Below are 24,889 nucleotides of genomic sequence, written 5' to 3'. Positions count from 1 at the left end.
ATGTATAAAGTTGGACATGTTGCCGCAGTGCGTATCCCCTTAGATTCGGCTCCTGCCCTCGACTGTCCTAGTCGAAGTGCTTGGTCCCCTATTCTGTTTAAGCCACAGTCTTCGGTCCAGAAAGTGATGGGGGGAGTCACTAAATTTTTCATTGCACACATTGATTATTTATTTGTTTGACCCATTAAATATTAATTGTTTGTAGGTTGACTTGAGTGCGGTGAGTTCTGATACCTACAGCGAGGTTAGCTGGTATGATCTACTCGCAAAGGTATTTTGAAGACTTTTTAAAATCCGAATTTGTTATATTTTTGCTCCTTTTATTCGGATCATTAATAGTTTTGCTCCCTAGGTCCGGATCAGTTTTTTTTTTGCGTTTTAGATCCGGATCAGAAATATTTTGGCTACTTTGATCCGGATCAGTAATAGTTTTGTTTTTAGATCTGGATCAGTAATGGTTTTGTTTTTAGATCAAGATCAGTAATAATTTTGCTCCCTAAATCCGGATCAGTAATTTTTTGGCTCCCTAATTCGGATGTGTAACATTTTGTCCTTCCAGATCCGCTTCTGAAACTAGGACTGAAAATAGTCAGATTCGCACTTTTCACAATAGAAAACCAAATATCTTTCACGTCATTGACCAGTGAAGAAAAAATTTTAATAATACGTTTGAGATTCTTTTTTAACCAATTTGAACTAATGTATTAATAAATAAATGGGTGAGAAATTAAGCGAAGGCCCTTTCAGTCAAGAAAATGAACAAATCTGGCGTTCCTAGAATCAAATTTTCTATCTTAATATTTAATCTCAAGACTAACATAATCTCGAGATTCTGTTTGCCTCGAGATTAGCAAAAAGAGAGGATTAAGCATTAATCTCGATATCCACCATTCTAAAGTTCCCAACTCAGAGCTTAAAACTTGTGGATATCGAGATCAATGCTTTTTTGTTGGTCTTAAGGGAGTGATCGGCTTTGTATAGTAGTTGAGCTGATTAAGTAGTATTGTGGACAAATTCTTTAGGATTCATTTGAGACATATAAAACAATTCTATTTTTTTTTTTGAGTTCGAGCGCAAAGTCGACATTCCGAATCGTCTTTTTGGGTAAATACGGTTTTAGAATTGTTTTTTTTTTAATTATTAAAAAACGACGACAATAAATGTCAAAAAATTCACAATAATCTGACGGCATAAAAAGAAACCGTTTAATAAAAGGAGCAACACTTTTAAATTTACCAAGTTTTTTTTTTTAAATCCTCAATTGAAAATTTACATGTTTGGAGACAACAATTTTCTCCGCTCAATTAATAATTAATTTAATCAATTAATTTAAAATCAATATTTTTAACGAAAAAAATTCCTTTTTATTTGAATATGATAATATCTATATATATACTTAAACTTATTACAAAAACCATTTCTGTAATATATTCATTTAATTTTTGTAATTCCGAAATGTTTTGAGTAAATTTCAGTGCCGGCCGGATCGTGATCAGCTGATATAGAAATATACAAATAGATATACGTATCTGAAAATCATGTTGCAACCCGCACAGGCGCAACACAAAAATACACAAAAAGATTTTGATGAGCAAAAGAAATTTAAAAAAATTATTATATGCTTATTTCGATGATTGAGTTAAGTCTTTTTTCTCAACCTGCTTCTATTTGTGCCATTAGTCTATTGTAGATTTGTTTTTACATTTTTTGTCGTTGTTATTTATTAATTTGAAAAAAATAATTTCAAAACGTATCCACCAAAAAAGACGATTTAAAAAGTCGGCTTTGCGCACAAACTCAGTGAATTTACATCGTAGAAATATGTCTCAAATTAATCTTAAAGAATTTTTCCACAATACTGCATACTTAGTTTAACTACCATACGTAGCCGGTCACTCCCTTTAAGCTTATTTTAATCTTAAGTTTGTATCCCGGAAAGTTTATTAAATTCAACCAATCAGAAGCCGGGAAATTTGGAATTTTGTGCGCCATTAAAGGAGAGAACTCTCTTTGGTCGGAATCTAGTAAGATATTCAGAATGAGCGGATTAAGCAATAATCAAAAGGTTTAATGTTGATGTAAGTTGTTTAAAATGAATTAATTTCAGGAAGCTAAGAAGAATAAAGGAATTGCAGCTAAGAAAGCTGCGGAAAAGGAAGGTGCCGGAGGGTCTGCTGCCACAGGTCAAGAAAATAACGAGATGATATGTAACCATTGATTGATTTATCGTCTTATTTTATTTATTTATCAATTAATGAATTCGAGCTCTTTATATTAAATGTCATATTTTTTTAATCGATTGTTTGATATAATTGATCAGAGGTTGATNCAGAAGTTAGGTTTGTTTTATTTTGTGATATTATTCGATGAAATGTGGAAAATAAATAAATTTTTGAATAAAAATGGGAATATTGCCTTTTAATGTCTATTTTTTATTTTGTCCCCCAGATCTTCAAAAATATTTTTTTCCTGTCCCCCAAGGGGAGGAGGGGGTATGGGGTAATTTTTAAAAATAGACACCCCTGAAGTTTATAAAAGATAAATGGAAGAAAAATATACCTCAGAAATCGGTCCGTTTGATTGTTTAGTTTATAGGCGATTGATTGATTGATTAATTGAACATCCATATTTGCAGCCCTGGACCCCTATGGATCAGATGATGATGAACAGTTGAAAGCTCTGGCAGCTCAGGGGCGTTCAAATCTCATTATTTTGCCCCTACCACCGCTCTGCGCCCCCCTCCCAGCCAGTCCTCTCATTCTATCCCTGACCCCATCTAATTTCCTCCCTCCCCTCCATTCTGAACTAGAATTTTGAGTAATAAATATTTTTTTGTTGAACGTTTCTTGTCTTTTACTATTTTATTATTTCCAAGTCGACAGCTTTATTTGGTGATTATTTTTATTGAGTGTTTTTGCTTTAAGAAGTGGTTTATAATTTTTGTAGATATAAAGGTTTCGGTCAAATATTTTTTTATTATTATTAAGCTTCATCAACCTTAATGACCGAAGGAATTTTTAAAAATGTTGTCTTATCAATCCCCGGTTAGATTTTAAATATTATTCTTCAAGGGGGAAGAATTGATTTAAAAAAATGATCTTAAATCCTTAACAAGCTTTTTTTTGCCACAATAGTCATTAAGGTTAGGATTATAAACTTGAACGATGTTACAGTTTGAGAAAAAGTACGCTGAACCCTCAAAGAAAAAAGGAATCATGATCTATTCAGTGTCCACTGATTTTTTCTTCTACGTTTTTAAAATCAAAAAGGAATTTCTTAATTACCTTGATAGGAGAAAATATGTGATTGAGATAATGAATGAACTTTTGCTTTAAATATTGTTCAATAAGTATTAAACAAAAAATATTTAGGAGGACGAATATTTTATCCCCCCACCCTCTTCCCAAAAATCTTCAGAAAAAATTTCTCTGCTTGATTTTCTTTATTTTGTTGATTCACCCAAATTACTATGATTGATCATGGTTTGTTTAATTACAGTGAAAAAACGGAAAGACTTCGATGATCTTGGTAAATGTATTTTAATTTATATAAATTTTTTTCCTTGTCTGCTTGTAAGTCAGAAAAAACGTCAAAATATTCAAAAATCCGCCAAAATTAAACGGGAAAATCTGTGAATGTTCATCACTGTTATTTTATGTACTGAGAAAAATTGTTAAAAATACAACACCAACGCTAAAAGTTTGTTAAGAAGATCGCTCAAAGCGCCTGAAAAGCATAGTAAATTTTGTTAAACGACGAATCAGTTTCATGATTACAATATATATAATTATAAAGCAATAATCAGAACAGCATCTCAGTTTTCATATTTATTAATACAAATTGTATCTCTCGATCCTCATCAGTCAATAAACATGGTTTAACATGAACATATATATTATAATCTTGAAACTGAATATATATATGTATATATATAATATATTTATATTAGATATACAAACTACCCCCCCCCTCCCCTCCTCCATGTTAAGTGAGATATATATTTTGTTGAAATTAGTGAATTTGAATGAATTTTCGTTTAAACGTATTTTAAAAATATTTACGCCTCCCATCCCCCCCAATCCCCCCGTGTTTATGTATTTTACTATGTAGGAGATGGATACGATGAATCTGATCCGTTCATTGACAATTCAGAGTGCTTCGACGAAACTGTTCCTCAGGTCATTAAATATACGATCCCTTATAGAAATAAATTTGAAGTAAACTCTGAAATCAGTGATTTGTGCGGATCCTGATCCTTGATCCTACCTGCTCAGTAATGGATCCGGATCCTTGATCCTTTTTGTAAAAATATTGATCCAGATCCTTGTTCCTTCCTGTAAAATGAATAAAAGATCCTTGATCCTTCTTGTAAAGTTATAGATCCGGATCCTTGATCCTTCCTATAAAATTATGGATCTGGATCCTTGATCCTTCCTGTGAAATTTATGATCCAGGTCCTTGATCCTCCCTGTATGATTATTGATCCGTATCCTTGACCATTCTTGTAAAATTATAGATCCGGATCCTTCATCATAAATTTTACATGCTCTAAAATCTGATTCTTTGGTTAAGAAATTGTCTTTGAATTTAGAAACTCTTTGTTGGACTCGGAAACTGTCTCTTAGTCTCGGAAATAGTTTCTTAGAAATTTGTCCAAACAGACGGAAAGACTAAAAAAAGCAAAAAAAATTGTTTTGGAGACTGTTTCAATCAGAAAACTGTTCCTTAGATTATGAAACTGTTTTAATAGGAATCTGCTCGATTGATTTTGAAACTTATTGATTAAAAGTATCGGGAAGTATCTTTAATTCCGATATTTATTTAGGAAATAACTACAGCTTTTGGTGGGTTTTATATCAATACTGGAATCCTGGAGTTCAAGGTAAACATCGCAAGTTTTAGATTTTTAAAATTTTTTTTTCAAATTCATCTTACATCAGTTTTATTTTTATTTCTCTTCTGACCCCATAAAAGAAAAAAACACCTCTTATTAAGAGTAACAAGAACGTGGTGTACGAGTTGTCTGACTCCTCCGACGACTCCGACACCCCAACAAGCACCACGGAGAAGAAGAAGAAGATAAAGAAGGAAAATGGAGGAGGAGGAGGGTCAGGAATACCAATCAAGAAAGCAAAGGTATTGGAATACTTCTGCAGATATATTGATTGTTGGTTGGTTGATTGATTCATTGATTCACTGATTCGTTATTTTGATTATTTCGTTAAATTGATAAATTTTTGATTTAAGGATTTATTTATTAATTGTTCATTAATTGCAATTGAATAAAGATTTATTTTAAACTAATTCCAAAATTTCAAATTGATTTCAAATGGATTTCAAATGGATTTCAAATAATTTTTAAAAACTTTTAATATTTTAAGATGATAAACACAAAGAGAAAGGCCCGAATGATTACGACAGCGGTAGGATCAGGACCTAATTCAAACGGAACTCTGAAAAAGGTGATGAGCAAAAACATTTTTTGATATTTTTATCTTAATTCATTGTAGGTGTGTTCTCTATTAAGCTAAATTTCTTAAATTTGAATGTCTGTATACATTAGGACCTGCACTTCCCACCGTGAACTCGAGTATAAAAATCACCCCTGTCCTTCTTAAAGACGATTTTAAGAATAAGGACGAATCCAAAGCTAAAGACGAGTTAAAAACAAAAGACGATGCCAAGCAAGAGGCCAAGAACAAGAGTGAGTTAAAGAGCAAGGATGAAACCAAGAGTAAAACTGAAATCAAGAATAAGGACGACACAAAGAGTAAGGACGACACAAAGAGTAAGGACGATCCTAGAAAAAAGGACGAAGTTAAAGGACTAATCAGTGTTAAAGCGTCCTCGGAGCTAATGGGTCCTAAACTCGGCAGTGCGCCCAGTTCAAAACCCGCGAGTGCGCCCCGCGACCTCAAGTCTGAAAGGAAAGGAGGGACGAACAAGAGCGTTGGTCAAAGTTCCCCAAAGCCTCCGGAACTAATAGATTTAGAGGTCAGTTCATGGATTTATATCTTCAAAACCTGACGGTTTTAACCTTTCATATTTAAAACTTTGCCTTCTTGATTTAGGAGATGGATACGATGAATCTGATCCGTTCATTGACANGGGGGGGGGGGTTGAATAAAATTAGCAGCAAAAGAAAGTTTTTTCATCTTTATTATTGATGATTTTTTCTCCAATAAATCTTAATTTTTTTTGTGACATTTGTTATGCTAGGCTCAGCTGAATGCTTTGTCGGGAGAAAGTGAGAGTACTCAATCCACGCCAGTCTCCAAAGGTATCTAGCTCATTTTTCAATTTTTAAAAAATCTTAATTTCTTTTTCTCTTGTTTCCCTGTAGTTGCTTATAGACATATGCCTTGAGACACTGGTCGTATTGGTGGAACAGATTAATTCACGTCAAAATTTAGATTTAAAATTTTATTCTAGTAAAGCGTTATCGTTTGCATACTTTCGTTACATTCCACATTCATCTTTATTACTTTTTAAACATACATACATTTTAATTTTTTAAACCCAACAAAGAAAGAAAAAGCTGCGAAATAAAGGTAAAGCTAAGATCCACCGTTCACCTCAGCTATGAAGTGAGGTTTTAAAAACAAAGACACCTGAGTTTTTTTTTCAGATTCTGAAAGTAGACTAGGTCCAGACCTAGCATGTTGATTTTTAGAAATCCCTGTCGACTGTCGAGCCCTTTTTCAGAAAATTCCATTTAAGCTTTTTTTTGTGTAGTTAAGACTAAAAAAAGGGCGTTTGACTTAAAAGTTTTCGTGAGATTGTTAGGAAACCCGAAACGTCTTGAGCTTTTCTGCTTAAACATTATCATCATATGATAAATTTATTAATTTAGAATAAACAAAAAGAAATAAATTAACCATATAGACAATGATTTTATATGGTTTAAACCTCAAATGATGAAAATTTCCAGAAGCAAGGAATGCATCCTTGTCCGCCGATGGTTCAATGTGATTATCTATTGAGTAGATAATTACTTTGTATATTTTCGTTTGGCAAAAATTATGGACTAAAAGATTAAGATGTTTTCACAAAATTATTTATTTTTCAGGAAACACTTCGAGCAGCAACCTGAATAAATCCAGGTATCTTATCTTGTAAAAGCGGAAAATATTTTTTTTTGTGTGAAAATATCGAAGTTTAATCGATCCTTCGAAATCTTAAGTAATTATAAAGAGAATTTCTAATTTGGCGATTTTTTTTCTTTAAAGAATCGATAATTTTTTTTGCTAAAAAATGTTATTGTTTCTTTAGTTCTAGCAGTTCAGTGAATAAACCTCCAAGTTCTAATTGTTCAAGTTTTTCCATCTCAAGACTAGCATCACCTTCAGTAGGTAACAACCATCCCCCAAGCACAATAATCTATATACAGGGTTACCCACAAAGGATGAGACTTCAGAGAAGACTAATCGGAATTTATACTGTCTGCTTCTATATATTTATAACTCCCTGCAACTAATAAACTTCTTTTTTTCTTTGCCAAAACTTTAAATAAGCTATTTAATGATTATATTGAAGGCATGAGACTTAATTTAATCCTGGGATTGTCATTCGTCTTTACAGTCTCATCCTGTTCGGGTTTTCTTGATAAACAGGGTTTTTATTGACAGAATGGGTTCGTATTGAGAGAGGATTTGTTATAGACAGACGGTTTGTAATGATAGACGGTTTGTATAGACAGACAGTTTGTATAGACAGACGGTTTGTATTAAAAGATGGAGTTTATATAGACAGATGGGGAATTGTATTGACAGACAGGGTTTTTTATTGACATAGTTTGTACTGGGAGACGGTTTTTATTGACGGATGGTTTTTATTAACGGATGGGGTTTGTATAGACAGATGGGGTTTGTATTGACAGATGGGGTTTCTTTTGACAGACGGGGTTTGTATTGATAGACAGTGTTTGTATTGCCAGACGGGGCTTCTATTGACAGACAGGGTTCGTATTGAGAGTCGGTTTGAAATGACGGACGGTTTGTATAGACAGACATAGAAAGATTGGGTTTGTATTGACAGACGGGGTTTGTATTGACAGATGGGGTTTGTATTGACAGACGGGTTTGTATTGACAGACGGGGTTCGTACTGACAGACGGGGTTCGTACTGACAGACGGGGTTCGTACTGACAGTCGGGGTTTGTATTGACAAAAGTGGTTTGTTTTGACAGACAGTTTATGTGAAAAGCATGATTTGATTTGATAAGTAAATTAAAGTAAGGATGGAAATAATAGTGTGGGGGGATAGGATATCCATGCAAAGTTGGGTACTTAAATAATCAATTCATTTTAGTAGATAAGGCTGGCACTGGTTCTAGTACTCAGAAGAGTTCTTCATCATCAAATCAGTTAACTAAGTAATTTTCTCTCTCAATTTTTGTGACTTCTTTATCTGGACAACTAACTATCATAAAAAGCCAATGTAAAATTAAATGATATTGCACATCAAATTAATTTTTGAGGCGTAAAAATTCTCCCTCTGTATTTTATTTCTTAAACTATTAAAGGTCTACTTTTGAGCCTGGAAACTGTACTCCGGAAATCTTAGGAAAATCTAATATGGCGACGCCCGGCATTAAAAATGGCGGGAATATATCAACAGATTTTGGCGGGAAAATTGAGAGGAAAACAAACATGTACAGTCACGATCCTGCATCGAATCTCTCTTCTTTTTCACAATCAGGTGGAACATACTAACTGAATATGAAGATTTTTTCTGAACACTTATTTTTAATATCTAATTTTTAGACTCAGGAAAGACGAACTCAAGCATCACCAAAACCGTCACTTCAAGCACAGATAAAAAGGTTTAAACTTTTCTTTGAAATCTCCGGGTACTTTTTTTTAAAAGTTAGGAAGCTGAAAGTTTTGTTTAATTGCAGAATTTTTGAAAAATTTCTATCTATGTGAAATAAATTCGAGAGCTTCTTTTTAAGACAATACAAGTCAAGTTAAAAAGCTAATTCTTAACGGTTTTAACTTAAATATTTTTAAGATTTTTCCAACGTCTTTATCATCTGGTGCAACATCGTCGACTCCCCTCCAGACTGCCGGCAAGAGTAATTCCTCATCATATTCTTTCTCAGGATCAGATCTAAAAAAGGCCACCCTCACAAAGGTGAAAACATTAGTTTTATTAGAGAAAAAAGGGGCTGTTTATGAAATTTTCCGACTCATTAAGATTCTGGAAAATATATGTCGAACATTAAATATTCACATTCAATCCCAGGGACCTCCCTGACTCGACATATCACCAAGATGTAAACTTTTAACATTCTAGTTCCAAACAATTAATCACATTCTTCATCCATCTTACAACTATTATCAATTCAATCATTTTATATATAAATTGCAATTTATTATTTACTTTTTCAAGATTACGTAGTTCATTTAATTATCTCTAACATGACCATTAGTCTGAATCATGTTTAACTTTAATTTTTCAATGTAATATTTATTGACATTATACACTATTTCCGGCTTTGTATTCATAAGAATGCATATCTGTAACAAAACAAACCATTGGGGGGCTCCCCTTCATTCATTCATATTTAGCACACAAATGGCCATCCATGAGTGAAAGGGAGCTAAAAATGGTTGCATTGCTCAAACTTGGTCGTGTTGCTGGGATCATTTCGCCAAACTTAAAGATTTAATTCATTAACGGTAAAACAAAAAACAAATCCGGGCTGAAACCCCATCTCTCAGTCGGACTTGAAACTCCAAGCTGTAGAATGGAGCCTAAAGCTTTCCCTAACATTCATGATTTGATTTGATTTAAGGGGTTGTGCAAAAAATTGGAAAATACACAAAGAGACGACTGAAAGATTGGCTTTGACTGTTGAAATTTTTGCTTTCTTAATTACTGGAGAAATAAACGAATTAGAACTGGGCAACTTAATTTCATAATTTTCAAATGAATGTCTGAAATTATTTTTAGATCGGACGATCTTAAAGTCGTCTCTAATTGGCAAATGATTCTTCTTTGTTAAAGGGACAGTAAAGGAAAAATGAAAGGGGATATAGGCTGAAAGCTAATCACTTTAGCTCTTGATCGCGACCCAGATGTTCCTGTCTCGAGAAATTGATATAGAACTGTGTTATAATTATACGAAAATTCATATATGTAAAATTTTGAAAATCAGAAACTTAAATCACGTGACCAGAACTATCACCAATGGCAGAACAGTATACTGGTCACGTGTCTCCGCCTGTATTACGTGACCACTTTACTGCACTGCCATTGGTGGAATTTCTGGTCTAGTAATACGGACGTAAAAATAATATTATGAATGAAATCTACTGAAAATAGAATCAACAAATATAAAAGTAAACCTAAATTACAATTAGCTTTCTCTGGGATATCATCTTTTTTAGATTGGTTGCTGTTTTTCTGAGCATGGTCTGTTTAAACCTACTATTTCTATACGAAATTGTATATATATGCATTTTCGTACAACTTTGAAACAGCTTTATATCAATTCTCGAGTCAGGAACTTCAGATAGGCGTCTCAAGGGTCTCGATGAAAAGCTAAAGTGATTAGCTTTCAGCCTATACCCCCTTTCATTTTTCCTTTACTGTCCCTTTAATATATATTTTGTACATATACATTATACAAGACTTGTGAGCCTCAGTGAACCACGAAAAAACACAAAAAATTGGTCAAGCTAAAATATCCCTTCTATAGCAATTTTTAAAATATTTAGAACTCTCACATTTATTTGGCGAACTGTCCCGTTTGCCTTATAATGTTCGCATTTGTACTGTACAGCTTGCTCTGGCTTGTTAACAATCGGTCCGGTACTTGAAATTGTACAGTGAAGATCAAAGATGAAGCATTCTACTTGGGAAGCCAGCTTTGCCTAGAAACAAAATTATCTTTATAAGAGTTAACCTATTCAACTAAGAACTATTAAACCTAGGTAAGAATATTCCCGTGATTCTACAGAATTCTCCGATCAAAATGTGAGGCAAATCGGTCAAGGGGTTCATGAGTTATATCGGACAAACAAAAAACAAACAGAGATTAAAAACTTTATATTCATAGATGAATTGTATCGTAGGTGTCCCCGTCCCCCCGGTCCAGCCCAGTCCCTACCTACACCCAGTCCCAGAGCATGGCTGTATTGGCCAGGGTCAATCCGAAATCTCAAGTTCCTACTCAAAACTCAGGTATTTAACTGTCTCTCTGTATTTATCTATCTATCAGGGGGGCCGAGCGCCCCATTGAACCAGATAAGAAATGTACTTCCATTCAATTGTGTTATAATATGAGCAAATAGCTCAAAATTTTCTTCGAAGTTTGTATAAACGATAAAAAATAGTTTGTTTAACTATTTTTAAGCAAATTATGTTTTTTTGTATTAAACATCGCCGTTAAAAAATTTAATGGCGTTGATTAAATTTGTCAATTTATTTTCGAAAGTTACACGATGAACCCTAAAAATTTTTTTTATTTGTGTACGGCTGTTTTTTGGAGGATTAATAACAAAACCCAGTTTGAGTAGCACTGAGTTTCTTTACATTGCTCCAAAAAAACTGCTGTACACTTTTTTTCAAACAAGTATATGGGGTTTCCTGGTCAATCTTTCTTTTAATTACTTTTATAATTAGGAAAAGCAGTAACTGCAGCTGCTACGACTAAGCTATCAGGCAGCGAGCTATCCCAGCAGCTTGGTCGACAAGCTGTTCAGCAGCTTGGACGACCAGCTGTTCAGAATCTATTAAAAAACTCGAGTAAATCTGACACTGGCCCGGGGATCTCAGTTAAAAGCATTTACAGTGAGAGTCAAATTGGCATCGCACAACCATATGGACAACAGGTGTCACCTGGCAAACAGGCGTCTAATGGACAGTTTTCTCAGTTTGGACAGATGCCCGCCAACAGTCAACAATTTCCTCCGTTTGATTTTTCCCAGTGGACACCCAAGCAGGTAGAGTTGTTTTATTAGCGCTGGGTCGTCGGGTCGATTAGGTATTGCAGCTTGGAGCATACTTACCCATGGCTTGATTGCTTAGAACCAAGGTTTCCAGGTTGTGTTCAAAGTGACGGATTTGATTGGGAACTAGTTTTATCTAAACACGATTAGCCGGAAGCTACCTTGGTGATCGGGATTTAACGTTTAAGTAAATTCTGTCCAATTTTAGGAGTGAGTCCTAAACACTAATTACTTTTAAAGTAAGACTACATCAGAACAAAAGTGGAAATATGGGCAAGCTGAGAGCTTTTTAAGGAAAAGGAAAAAGTCACTTGAATGGAATAATTAGCTATTTCTAACACTATTATTTTGGTTCGCAGTGTTATAAAGTTTTTGGACAGAAATGTTCTCTTTACCGAGAAGGCGAGAACCTTCGACATTTAGAGAAACTTTATAGCACGTCGTGCCAAAACAATAGTGTGAAAGGTAATTTTATAAAACGTTCGTGTGCTTGTCTTGTTGCAATGGCTATTTTATAAAAAGCAGAAATAAAAAATATCACGTGAATTTCAATTTTATTTTTATTTTTAAATAATTTTGGGAAATATCCAAATTTGTTGATGAAAATCCGGTAACTAATCACAACTTTTAACACGAATTATAATGTACAGCTTATTTAACATTATAGCACGATGATTACTCAGGGGCGTAAATAAGGATTTTCTAGTGGGTTAGTTTAACCTAACATTTTGCGCACATAGCGCGCGGATTTTTTTTACCCCCCCTAGAATTTTTTCCCATTCATGATGTATATCAATTTATGGGTTTTTGCTGGGTTTCATTTCAATTTCCCAATCATTTCTGGGATTAACAAACTCTAATAAATAAAAGGCTTCCTTTACACCCTTCAGCTTTCATCTGACTTAATTTATACCCAAAAGGTTGTCTGTTATTAATTGAGACAAAAATTTGCGGATTTTATAACAAACTTTTGTTGAAGAACATTTTTGAAGATTCAATCATACATAAACCTTCCCTGGGTTCACGTAAGGTCCCCCAAAAATTTGGGCCCGATTGGTTCAGCCGTTTTGGCGTCTATTCAAGGGCCTATACAGGGGGGGGGGGGCAAGGGGACTTTCACACTTTTCAAATCTTAAACATAAAAAATTAGTTTGCTGTTCATTCAGTGCACTAAGAAGATTGTATACTTTGTTAAAGTTGGTTGAGAAAGATTATTTGCGCGAAGCGCCAACATTCTTTAAAAACATTTTTCCTCTTCATGGACATGGAGGATGGAGATCAAGTTTCTAAACGGGCATGTTTATGTCCCCAAGATTCTAGGGGGGGGGGGGGTTCTAAGTAACCTTTGCTATAATATAAAGATTAGAGCTAATTTAACTGTATAGCACGGTTATAATAAAATGTACCATGAATTGAGTACGAATTATTGATTATGCCAAAGTTCCATAAAAAGTTTTTTATATAGAAGATTTTGGATCTTTTTTTTTAAATTTTAAAACAGGGGTATATGTATATTTTCTTGTTTAATAAAACAGTCCTCCCACTATGAAAATAATCCCCCTCAACCTGAATTGTTTTATTTAAAGGGAAAATTTGAATAAATAATCAGGGGAAGATGTATATTTACGTAAAGTTTATATAAAGGGGGAAACCAATCCCCTCCCCCTAAATCTTCAGGGATAATTCATTAAAATACACATACACCCCTCTTCTAATTCTAGTCAGATTATTTATTTATTGATATCTGTACAGTTTCAGATCCTTCAGCAGGCGTCGGGCAATCAACCTTTGGATCTAAATGGTCATAGGTCCGATCAGGTAATTCATTCATGCATCCATTCATTCATCCTCAGGGTTAAATATTTTCAAGAATTGAATTATTTTCTGAGTTTTGGGTGAAGTTTTCAGGGGTGTTTAATTTCTTGAAAAATTATATCCTAAGATGTTAAATATGTTACGTTAGGAGCAGCAACATTGTTTTCGGGTTGTATTCGTTAAAATGAAGAATATTTTTTGAGTAAAAAGTATTAAAATGATATAAATACTGTTGATGTCCAATTATTATCCCCCCCCCCATATCATCAAAAAAATTATTTTGGGGGTGAGGGGGGGGGTATCTCTGGTCCCCTCCCCCTTGTATTTGATTTCTGTACTCTTAATGCAATTACAAGATGCATACCCTAAGAGTAAGGATTTAATATTTTATTCCCCTGATGAGTTGGAATTATGTTTTAAAACATTTAAATCAAAAATAAAACATTAAAAAGTTTATTTCAAAAACATCTTTAGGAGAGAAAACAAATCTCCAAGAACTGAAAAGGATCAATGCAGACCGAATTATAATTTTTTAAATGTGGATTTAAAAGCTATTCAGCATTTATTCAATGCTGAATTTTAAATTTTTGATGCAGGCCTCCATAAGAAGTGGATCTGAAGCTGCAAATGCCGCATCTAATTATGTTCAGGTAATTCAGGTATTCAATCAATCAATCAATCTATTTTTATAAAAGTAATGCTGGTTTGAATTCATGGTTGCTGTAATTTTAATACTGGTATTAACGATCCAGTTCTTTTAGTTCTTAGGATCAATTTATTTTTTACAATAAATTAATGGATTTGATTGGTTGATCGGTTGATTGATTGATCTAGTTGACTGATTGAATGGTTTATTGATTGATTATTTGATTTAATAATTGATTGATTAATTGATTGATTATTTGATTGATTGTTTGATTAATTAATTGATTGATTATTTGTTTGATTATTTGATTGATTAATTGATTGATTATTTGATTGATTATTTGATTGATTGTTTGATTGATTGTTTGATTAATTAATTGATTGATTATTTGATTGATTAATTGATTGAATGATTGATTGATTGATTTTTAGCAAACCTTGTTGAATGGGATAAACGCAGGATCCTACGGTGGAAACCCAGCTAACTGTTCTCCCAATAGACTAACAAACAACAAGAAGCACTAGAGTACCTACTACAAGCTCAATTCAATTTAGTCTGTAACAGGTTTTTCCTACAAGAAAAATAATTGCCAAATATTAAAAGAACAGTGTCAGTGATAAATGGTGATACTCTGTTAAAGGGAATGCCAATGTAATTTCAATTGACCCTACATTTAAAGAGGTGTACGCCTAATACCCTTACAACCTTTGTCAAACCAAAAACTCTTTCTTTATAAAAATTTCCAATTATGGTTTCTTTACAAAAGTGACAAGTGGACAAAGAATGAAATTTACACATTTTAAGATAAAAAATTGACGATTTTAAAGGCTCTGTCGTGAATTGGACATGCAACTCTATAAATGGAGATACTTAAAATTACGTGAACAGTCCCTTTATATGAATCAGGATTATATCTCCAAGTAGATATGTGCCGGGTGCTCCCATCACATGTTTTATTATGATTGTAAAATTATTATTCCAAGGGAAGGGTTTAAAGAAAAAAAATCATGTTTAAAGATATGAGATATTTTCTCATATCGTTGTAGCGTTGTAGCATATTTCTTAGGAATTATTGCCATCATTTTTCTGGGCCAATGGTTAGGCTTTCTCCAAAAAAAATCTTTGATTTGTCATTTATTTAAACTTTTACTTTACAACTTATTTATGACTAGTCAAGATTATTTGGAGGAAAGTTGTCCATAACAAAGAATTATGCAGAGAGACTAAAGGATCCTTGCCCAAGAGGCTGGCAGTAGTAATATCGAAGATTACTAATTGTTTAGAGATCATTTTCAATTATTGAACCAATCAAAATGTTAGGAAACGTTACCTTTTCAAGAATGAGCTTTTTTCTTTAAACCCTTCAGACTTTTTATTCTGAAGTATTCTTCTCTGACTGTATAAAATGATTTATAAAGAATGTCTAGTGATATTAATACAGTGTGTGTATACTGGCCACAGATTTTTATATTAATTTCTTTTAATTCTCTTCATCATGTATTTAGATCAATATTTTTCGTATTATTTTTTTTTTATCAAAATCCGTTTTATTTTTAATACTTAGTGAGGTTATAAATGTTTACTGTCTTCGTAGAGTGCTTAATTGCTTATTGTGGAATAGGTAAATTGATAAACAATAATTCAGGGAGGGATATTTTTTAGAATCAACCCCTAATGCCTCACTCCATGCAAACATTCCTAACTCAAAGGGGAAAATGGTTGAAACCCATCAGAAAATATGAAACTTCTGAGTGTTAAGTTTTCCATCCACCATATACAGGGAAATTGGTTTACCTGATTAGATAATTCGAGTAAACCAGGAGTACATATCCCCCCCTTCTAACATGTTTTATTGCTAAATTGGGGAAAATTGTTATTAAAAGGTAATTTAAATATGAATCCTACATCACAGGAAATAATAAAAAATCGTTTTAATAGTTCTAACTTAAATATAGTTTGCCTCTATCTACCCCTGATCCTAGTTTACAGATTTAAAATGGCGGCTCCCTGCTATCTTTGGACACAAAACCGCTGCCCCTTCTCTGATCTAACCTGTAGTCGACCACATAACAAGGTGTTTACTCTTTGTAGATATAAGACATACAAGCCATGGCGTAAACTTTACATTTATTTTAAGCTTAATCTATGAAAAACCGCCGACTCTTATTTCCGCAATCTCTCATTGAGAGAGAGCAAAATTTGTGTGACTTCTTATTGGTCAAACCTTGGTCGGACCTTGTTAGAGAGCCTAAAGGATCTAAATTAATCTGTCTTACTAAAATATACAAACGAGTGTTTTCTTAACAAGTCAAAGTTCCAATCTTAAAATTATTTGGCAAAAAATAACATTCCACAAAAAAAATCATTCTGTTCGAAAATTTTTATTTTGACAAGATTTATTAAGGTGTTGCAATCATCGTTAAAGAATGAAATGTCCCTATGTAGTAATAAAAATCATTGTCAAAGGATGGAATGTCCCTATGCCTAAAGTGGAAGAGGGGAGATTGTATTGGAATGGTTGGAAATTCTTGCAGGTAGACTTTTAAATTGGTAAAAAGGTAGATTAATAGAATGGTAGGGTTGTAGACTGGTGGATGGGTAAGCTGGTGGACTGGTAGGTGGGTTAGCTGGTAGACTGGTAGGCTGGTAGATGGGTAAGCTGGTAGTGTGGTAGGTGGGTAAGTTGGTAGTGAGGTAGGTGGGTAAGTTGGTAGGCTGGTAGGTGGGTACGCTGGTAGTGTGGTAGCTGGTTAAGTTGGCAGTGAGGTAGGTGGGTAGTGTGGTAGGCTGGTAGGTGGGTAAGTTGGTAGTGTGGTAGGTGGGTTAGGCTGGTAGGTTGGTAAGTTGGTAGTGTGGTAGATGGGTAAGCTGGTAGGTGGGTAAGCTGGTATGCTGGTAGGCTGGTAGGTGGGTAAGTTGGTAGGTTGGTAAGTGGGTAAGTTGGGAGGTTGGTAAGTGGATAAGTTGGTAGTGTGGTAGATGGGTAGGCTGGTAAGTGGGTCAGCTGGTAGGCTTGTAGGTTGGTAGTATAGTAGATAGGTAAGCTGGTAGACTGGTGACTGGGTAGGTTGGCAGACTGTCAAGCTCAAGTGACTTCATGTAGAAGAGAAACATACTTGATAGGCAAAGGTACCATTTGAATCTTTATTTGAGTAAAAATGAAATTGCATGTTTCAACAAGTGTAAATTTTATGATTTTCTAATTTCTCTTGTTTTCTTGGAGAAACTTATAATAGAACTGTATTATCTTCCTCATTGTTACTGTTACTTAGATATAAGCTTAAAGGGTATCTTAACACATAGGGGCTATAATTATATAGACGAAATGTTGCATAAATTATGTTATTAGTCTCTTTCAGAAAATTTAAAATTCATTTAATTTGGTTTCAGGCTTCGGCACTACTATCTAGAGAGGGACAGAGTTTTTATACCAATCAGTCAGGGATAGAAAAATAATTATCTCAAAAATATGTGCATTGTTAAAAAATATTTTATTTTTTAATTACATAGTCTTCTCTCCCTTTCTTTATTGTGTTTGAGATAGTTGTAAGAAGCATTTAATTCATATAGTATTATCTGTATAACCAATTAAGGGGGTCCGATTTTTACAATACCTCTATTGTCACTTGGAATAGGAATGGTCTTGTAAATACAAGCAACGTTTAGAAAAGAGATTTTTCTGCAAATTACATCAGAAATGGTATCAAAAGATTCATGATGAAACACTGAAATAAGAAACGTTGAAATCATGAAAATCTGTTAAAAATTTAACTAGTTTATTGGTGTTTTCAATCAGTCCTTTTAGTTTTGAAAATTGGTGAGGTCATCCCTGATTTGATATTGGGGTCGATGTTAAGTACAAATTGTAATTCTAATTAGTTTTGAAACTAATGTACAACTAATCTATTTAGTCCACAGAATTGTAGTACATTTGTCGATTTTGTAGATTTGTAGAACTCATTTAATATGTCTCCGTTCGGGGGTTTTAACTCGTAAAAAAATATTTTTTTTTATTACTCCTGTAGAGTCAGCAGAATATACAGAGCAGCCTAGCTTTCTCCAGCCCTCTGGTGGAGAGAGTTTGTACTGTAAAGGAATCCTTTCGTCGGGTTGAGGTCAGGACTGGACTGGACTGGACTGGACTGGACTGGACCGGACTGGACCGGACCGGACCGGACCGGACCGGACTGGACTGGACTGGACCGGACCGGACCGGACCGGACTGGACTGTTGAATTTATTACATCGATACAATTGAATTGAAGTGGAGTCTACCCAGATGAAAAGCATTTGAGTCTTTGACGCGAATTAAAATTTTCCTCACAACTTTGCAACTTGATGGTGTAAAGACAGTTTTTTTTGATTAGATTGATATTACAATAGTTCTTTTTGATTTGATTGATATTGAGACAGTTCTTTTTGATTGGATTGATATTAAGACAGTTCTTTTTGATTAGATTGATATTAAGACAGAACTTTTTGATTTTATTGATATTGAGACAGTTCTTTTTGATTAGATTGATATCAAGGTAAGGCTTTCATTGGATTGATATTAAGATAGGACTTTGATATATTGATATTAAGTCAATTCTTTTTGATTAGATTGATATTTAGATAGGTCTTTTTGGTTAGATTGATATTAAGACAGTTCTTTTTGATTAGATTGATATTGAGACAGGGAGACGAAGAAGTTTTGAAGAGACCAAAGTGACTGAAATTATTGATATATCCGGAAAGGAAAACACTCCAGGTATAAAGCAGCATAGTGAGATTCTACGCAGCATGACATACGCTTGTTTTCTAGCAGGGGTGTTGATTACTTGATGTTTAGGAGTGGGTGAGGGGGGGGGGGTGGTCAGAGGAAAATTGTAAACTTTGAATATTTAACCTTATCACTAGTTGCAGTCAAGAAATGCACGAGATCTGACCCAGAAGGTATTCTATCCAAGAAGTTGTTCTCTGCCCCTGAACCAGAAAATGAAGAGAATCCAGGTAAAACAAGTCCCAACACCCCGGTCACCCCTTTCCCCCTTTTCCTGTCTGGGCTAGTTGGAACCCCCTCCCTCTTGCGTCTGATCATTCTGCTATGTGTACAGAGCTGAAAACTTTAGAATGGTGGATATCAAGATTAAAGATTAATTACAGTGGCGGACATAAGGGGGGTTATTGGGGTTATTAACCCCCCCCCCCTAGAATCCTGGGGGTAAATACCCCCCCAGAATTCTAGGGGTAATTACCCCTGAATATATATTCAGGCCCTGAACAGCAGGGGTTACTCCATTTGCTACCTCTACAAGTAACAGTTCCAGTTGCCTTGACCCCTCCCCTTCAAAAAAAACAAAAAAAAAAACATTCCCTATTGATTAGTCTGCACTTGTGTAAAGACGACTATTTTCATGATAGTAAAAGTTTTTGCGGCATTTTGCAGATGCCTAAACAGTCAGTAAACTTTTACTTCGGTTACTTCAGTAAAGTTCACTCACACACAACTGGTTATAATAAAGAATATATATATTATGAGTTAATTTCCTAAAATACGATTTTTGGACCCCCCCCTCCTCCTCCTTTTGTACATGGATATCATATCATATGTAAGACATGGACATAATCATATAATTGTCCATGTTGAAGTAGCGCCCGGCCCCCTAGCCTTTCCTAGCCATGGTGCTCGACCCCTAGCCAGTCCTAGCCGCAGCGCTTGGCCCCTGCCCTGTAGCATGTCCTAGCAGCACTCAGCCCAGAAAGTGTCTTAACCTAACCTAACCCTAAATATATACTAATTTTACTGAAAAAGTGGTCATACATACAAAATTGATTGGAGGGGGGGGGGGGAGAGCGGTATGGTAAAAATTTTACCGTACCCTTTAACTTTTGAAAAAACCGGATTTGATTTCTGGTGTTGATGGTGTCATATCAATTGAACTAAACATGGATTGAACGAGCATAAGTTTTGGATTAATGTTTATTAAGACTAACGATTAAAATGACAAAATGTTTTTTAATTATTTTATATTAACATGAATAAATTTATATTCAAGTTTAAATGCTCTAAAAGCCAGTTTGTTAACAGCTGACTTTAATTCAATCGGATTCCAATCGATATAATAGCATTGTATCTGTAATTGTTCTCAAACGTAACTTTTATACATTAGAAATATCCAAAAAGAGGATTAAGAAGAAAATCAATGTGTACATGGAATAATTGGATAAAGCGATCGTAACAGAAAATGAAATTTCGTAAGAAACGTAATATGGTTTGTCGGGAAGGAAATCTCATTCTGAAGTTTTCAGCTCTGTTCAATTATTATTCCGCCGTGGAGGTCGCTGAGTCTGGAGAAAGCTGAGAGAAAACAGGATCCTATAATCTACGTGCTTTCTTTTAAAGACCACATTTATATACTTAATGCCAGCGCCATCTTGCTTTAAACATGTTTTTAAAATCTACATTTCCCTAATTCCGCGTGTACTTAAGTACACTTATACATATATATATATAGTTGTTTTATATCAGTTGAAACGCAACAATCTTCTTATAACATTTTATTCATAAACAAATTGTTTCATGCTTTTATGCAATCATCAGTATGAATATATATGAATAATCAGTATATAGTTGTTTTATGTTTTTTTTTTCTGAAAATTTAAACAGTGGTTAAACATAACTTAGCAATGTCCTAGGACGCTAATTTTTTGCATTCAAACTTACTAATATGTATCGTAATTGCAAAGTGCAATTTCAATAAGATTGGAGCAAATTTGCGCGTGCGCGCTTTTTGTTAAAAATACGACTTTTTCACGTTTGCTCATGCTTTACACCGTTAAATGAACTTTAAATTAAATCAGGACGCGATTCCACAAGAAATCCCTAAAAACCTTGCGCCCTAGCGCGCGCGCAATCAAGACAAATAAAAAAGTATTTTTTAATTCAAGTTTAGCATTGTCCTAGGACGTTTATATTTTGCATCCGAACTCACTAATATGTATTGTAACTGCAAAATACAATTACAATAAGATCGGAGCAAATATGTGTTGATAGTTATCCTCCTGATTTTGATAGTTATCCTCTTGATTTTGATAGTTATCCTCTTGATTTTGATAGTTATCCTTCTGATTTTGATAGTTATCCTCCTGATTTTGATAGTTATCCTCCTGATTTTGATAGTTTTCCGATTTTGTTAGTTATCCTCTTGATTTTGATAGTTATCCTCCTGATTTTGATACTTATCCTCTTGATTTTGATAGTTATCCTTCTGATTTTGATAGTTATCCTCCTGATTTTGATAGTTATCCTACTAAATTTGATTTTTTCTCCTACTGGTAAAAACTCCAAATGGAAATGATTATTCTATAAACCATTTGCTCGCACAGAATAAAAAATTTAAATACAAAAAAATATCTGTTTATTGGGTGAAAATATGTTTGATATAAGAGATCCACTGATTATTAAATCTGGACTTCTGAATCCCTGAATTGTTATTTTGCAATGTTAAAGGTTCTTCAAGTCCATATGAATTTCTGTTCAATTTCCTAGTCTTTTCCCCCTACATTTACAATTATTTCCTTTTTGAAATTCATAAGTTTTTTAAAAAAAAATAATTTACATCTTTCTTATTTCTGTTCAGGATTGTGTTTAGTTTGTAGAAAAGTATTCAAAGGAAAACGGGGACTGCAGTCGCATAAAAGGTAAACTGAAGTTACAACTTTTGAGTTGTGAATCTCGAGATTTAGCATTAATTTCCATTTTATGCAGATCTATAGATTGATTTAATTCCTACATGATATCCCGTAATGGTCATACTCTGCAGGGTTAACTTTAAGTTTAACTCAAAAGTTCCAACCTTTAAACTAAAAAGTTGAAATATTTTAATTTGATTCATAATTATATAAATATATTTTCTATCAAAAAAAGATCAAGATTGATATTCGATTTTTGGGTTTATTAGTTATTTATATATCCTTGGGGTACAGTTTATTTTAAGCCTGAGGTAGGCTAGTAGGGTAGAAACCAGAAAGCTGTGTAATATTTTAAGCCTGGGGTAGGGTAGTAGGGTAGAAACCAGAAAACTGTGTAATATTTTAAGCCTGAGGTAGGGTAGTAGGGTAGAAACCAGAAAACTGTGTATTTTAAGCCTGGGGTAGGGTAGTAGGGTAGACACCAGAAAACTGTGTAATATTTTGAGCCTGAGGTAAGGTAGTAGGGTAGAAACCAGAAAACTGTGTAATATTTTAAGCCTGGGGTAGGGTAGTAGGGTAGAAACCAGAAAACTGTAATATTTTGAGCCTGAGGAGGGTAGTAGGGTAGAAACCAGAAAACTGTGTAATATTTGTCGTCTTTGTTTCCCCTATTTACCGTGGCAATTTTTGGGTTTATTAGTTAGTTATATATCCTTGGGGTACAGTTTATTTTAAGCATGAGGTAGGCTAGTAGGGTAGAAACCAGAAAGCTGTGTAATATTTTAAGCCTGGGGTAGGGTAGTAGGGTAGACACCAGAAAACTGTGTAATATTTTGAGCCTGAGGTAAGGTAGTAGGGTAGAAACCAGAAAACTGTGTAATATTTTAAGCCTGAGGTAGGGTAGTAGGGTAGAAACCAGAAAACTGTGTAATATTTTAAGCCTAAGGTAGGGTAGTAGGGTAGAAACCAGAAAACTGTGTAATATTTTGAGCCTGAGGAGGGTAGTAGGGTAGAAACCAGAAAACTGTGTAATATTTGTCGTCTTTGTTTCCCCTTTTTACCGTTGCAATTTTTGCTAAGGATTTGTCTATTTTTCTTTGTCATAACAGACAGCTTTTATTAATATGCATTACTTATTTGAGACGAATTATTTCCTAGTTTAAAAAAGTTCAAAAGACGACCATAATTTAATTGTGTTTTTTCTTGATCCAAAGAGTTATAATTGTCCAGATCCGGTTCCAGGGAGCTACAATGTTGCATATCCGGATCCAAAGAGTCATAATTGTCCGAATCCGGATCTAGAGAGCTATGGTGTTGCATATCCTGATCCAAACGGTTATAATTGTCCGGATCCGGATTTATGTAGCTATACAGTGTTGCGGATCCGGATCAGGATCGAGGATCCGATTCCAGCGATCAATGATATGGCGGATCCGGATCTAGAGAGTTATGATTTTTCGGGTGATAAAATGTTCCGGGTTCGAACACGCTTTAGTTTACAGATTTTTTTTCTAGTTCTAGGGTAAAATGTGAAGCCCCTGTCACCCCCCGTAAACCAGCTTTAGAGGATACAGTCTCAACACACACTCAACAGAATGATAGCATCATTATTATAGATTAAAGGGACTGTTACTCTCAAAGAAAGTGTATCCTACCTTTAAAATTTGGATTTAAAATTGGTCAATTCTACGACGTAGGATACATATTTTTCTGAAAATAATATAAGTAATTATTCCACACAAGCGTTTTTTGTTCTGCAGAAAAAATTAATTTTAGTATTTTGTAAAGATTTAATATAAAATATATAGCTGTTCAGGGGTGGATACATGATTTAAGTGAGGTGGGTGCTAGATTTATTTTGGAACAAACAAAAATCCAGAAATAGAAACCAAATCTCAAATAGAAAAATCTGTTTTAAGATAGATATTTTTTTCTGTTTTGCACTAGGTTTTCTTTCCGTTAAGTAATATTGAGAAGCTATTTTAAAAACGCTTCCCCCCCTGAATCCATCAAGGAGGTGCAAAGGTCCTGCCGACCCCTGTAACCGCCCCTGTAGCTGTTTAACTTTATGTTCAAAATTATAGTTAAATAAAAATCACGACACTGAACAATCCCTGGAGAGCTACGCATGCTTTTGGTGGACTAATGTTTTCACGCTTACATTATTTTTTCGAATTCCGTTTCTAAAATCCTTCATTTATAGTTTCATAGGAATCTGCACTTAAAAGCAAAAGCGCGTTTATTACAATAAGCAGTTGCTCAGTAACTAAATATTTATGAATGGTTTGACAAGTTCCGTTTTATTTGTTCCAAGAGCTAATTTTTGAAATTATTTGTCATGTGATCTTTCTTTCATTAGTTATTACAACTGAACGTAAAATTTCGATTATGTTTTAATTAACAGGAATCGTGTTCCTTTAAGAAGCCATTTAGTGCAAATTTTAATTTGAAGCATATTTGAAATGTAAATGGACTCCTACATTTTTGAGAATATGGGACATCGATGTGCCTGAAAATTTCTTGATGACGAATATTAAAAAAACATAAAATTCCAAAAAAAAATTATTTTAAAATTTTGATAAGCTTTGTAAAACTTAATTTACTTTCAATATCTTAAATATCTTTTATTCCATTAAAAGTGAAGAAAATGTTTGTCTTACGAAAATGTGATATTTTAGGCTTAGCCATTGATCTCGAAAGATTACAAAATTTTTATATATTTTTGTAACAACCGACAAAGATATGTATTAGATATTTTCCTATATTTGATGCCAATAAAAACTTATAAATATATAATA

At 33.9% G+C, this 24,889-nt stretch overlaps 2 protein-coding genes across 2 annotated transcripts; both read left to right on the top strand.

The window, feature by feature from the left end:
- LOC111703169 (integrator complex subunit 6 homolog) lies at positions 1 to 16,400 on the top strand. Its single transcript, XM_023475043.1, has 24 exons — positions 1 to 123; positions 206 to 271; positions 2,108 to 2,183; positions 2,636 to 2,691; positions 3,174 to 3,210; positions 3,499 to 3,528; positions 4,111 to 4,178; positions 4,826 to 4,882; positions 4,996 to 5,136; positions 5,382 to 5,469; positions 5,528 to 5,994; positions 6,220 to 6,280; positions 7,070 to 7,103; positions 7,273 to 7,352; positions 8,311 to 8,374; positions 8,525 to 8,700; positions 8,766 to 8,824; positions 9,013 to 9,135; positions 11,082 to 11,190; positions 11,632 to 11,951; positions 13,710 to 13,775; positions 14,369 to 14,422; positions 14,850 to 15,407; positions 15,786 to 16,400. Exons 1-23 carry the CDS (start codon positions 1 to 3, stop codon positions 14,940 to 14,942), a joined length of 2,448 nt encoding a protein of 815 aa, XP_023330811.1. The 3' UTR covers positions 14,943 to 15,407; positions 15,786 to 16,400.
- Positions 16,298 to 24,889, top strand: LOC111703172 (uncharacterized). The gene is made up of 9 exons (XM_023475047.1): positions 16,298 to 16,492; positions 16,885 to 16,952; positions 17,809 to 17,860; positions 18,444 to 18,533; positions 19,080 to 19,167; positions 19,317 to 19,409; positions 22,040 to 22,100; positions 23,607 to 24,228; positions 24,770 to 24,889. The coding sequence occupies exons 1-8, from the start codon at positions 16,313 to 16,315 to the stop codon at positions 23,710 to 23,712; spliced, it is 738 nt and encodes a 245-aa protein (XP_023330815.1). The 5' UTR covers positions 16,298 to 16,312; the 3' UTR covers positions 23,713 to 24,228; positions 24,770 to 24,889.

Source organism: Eurytemora carolleeae, unplaced genomic scaffold (assembly GCF_000591075.1).
Source record: "Eurytemora carolleeae unplaced genomic scaffold, Eaff_2.0 scaffold487, whole genome shotgun sequence".
In the NCBI taxonomy this organism is placed as follows: domain Eukaryota; kingdom Metazoa; phylum Arthropoda; class Copepoda; order Calanoida; family Temoridae; genus Eurytemora; species Eurytemora carolleeae.
Note: the sequence above shows the minus strand (reverse complement) of the source record. Positions and strands in the feature narration are given on the sequence as shown.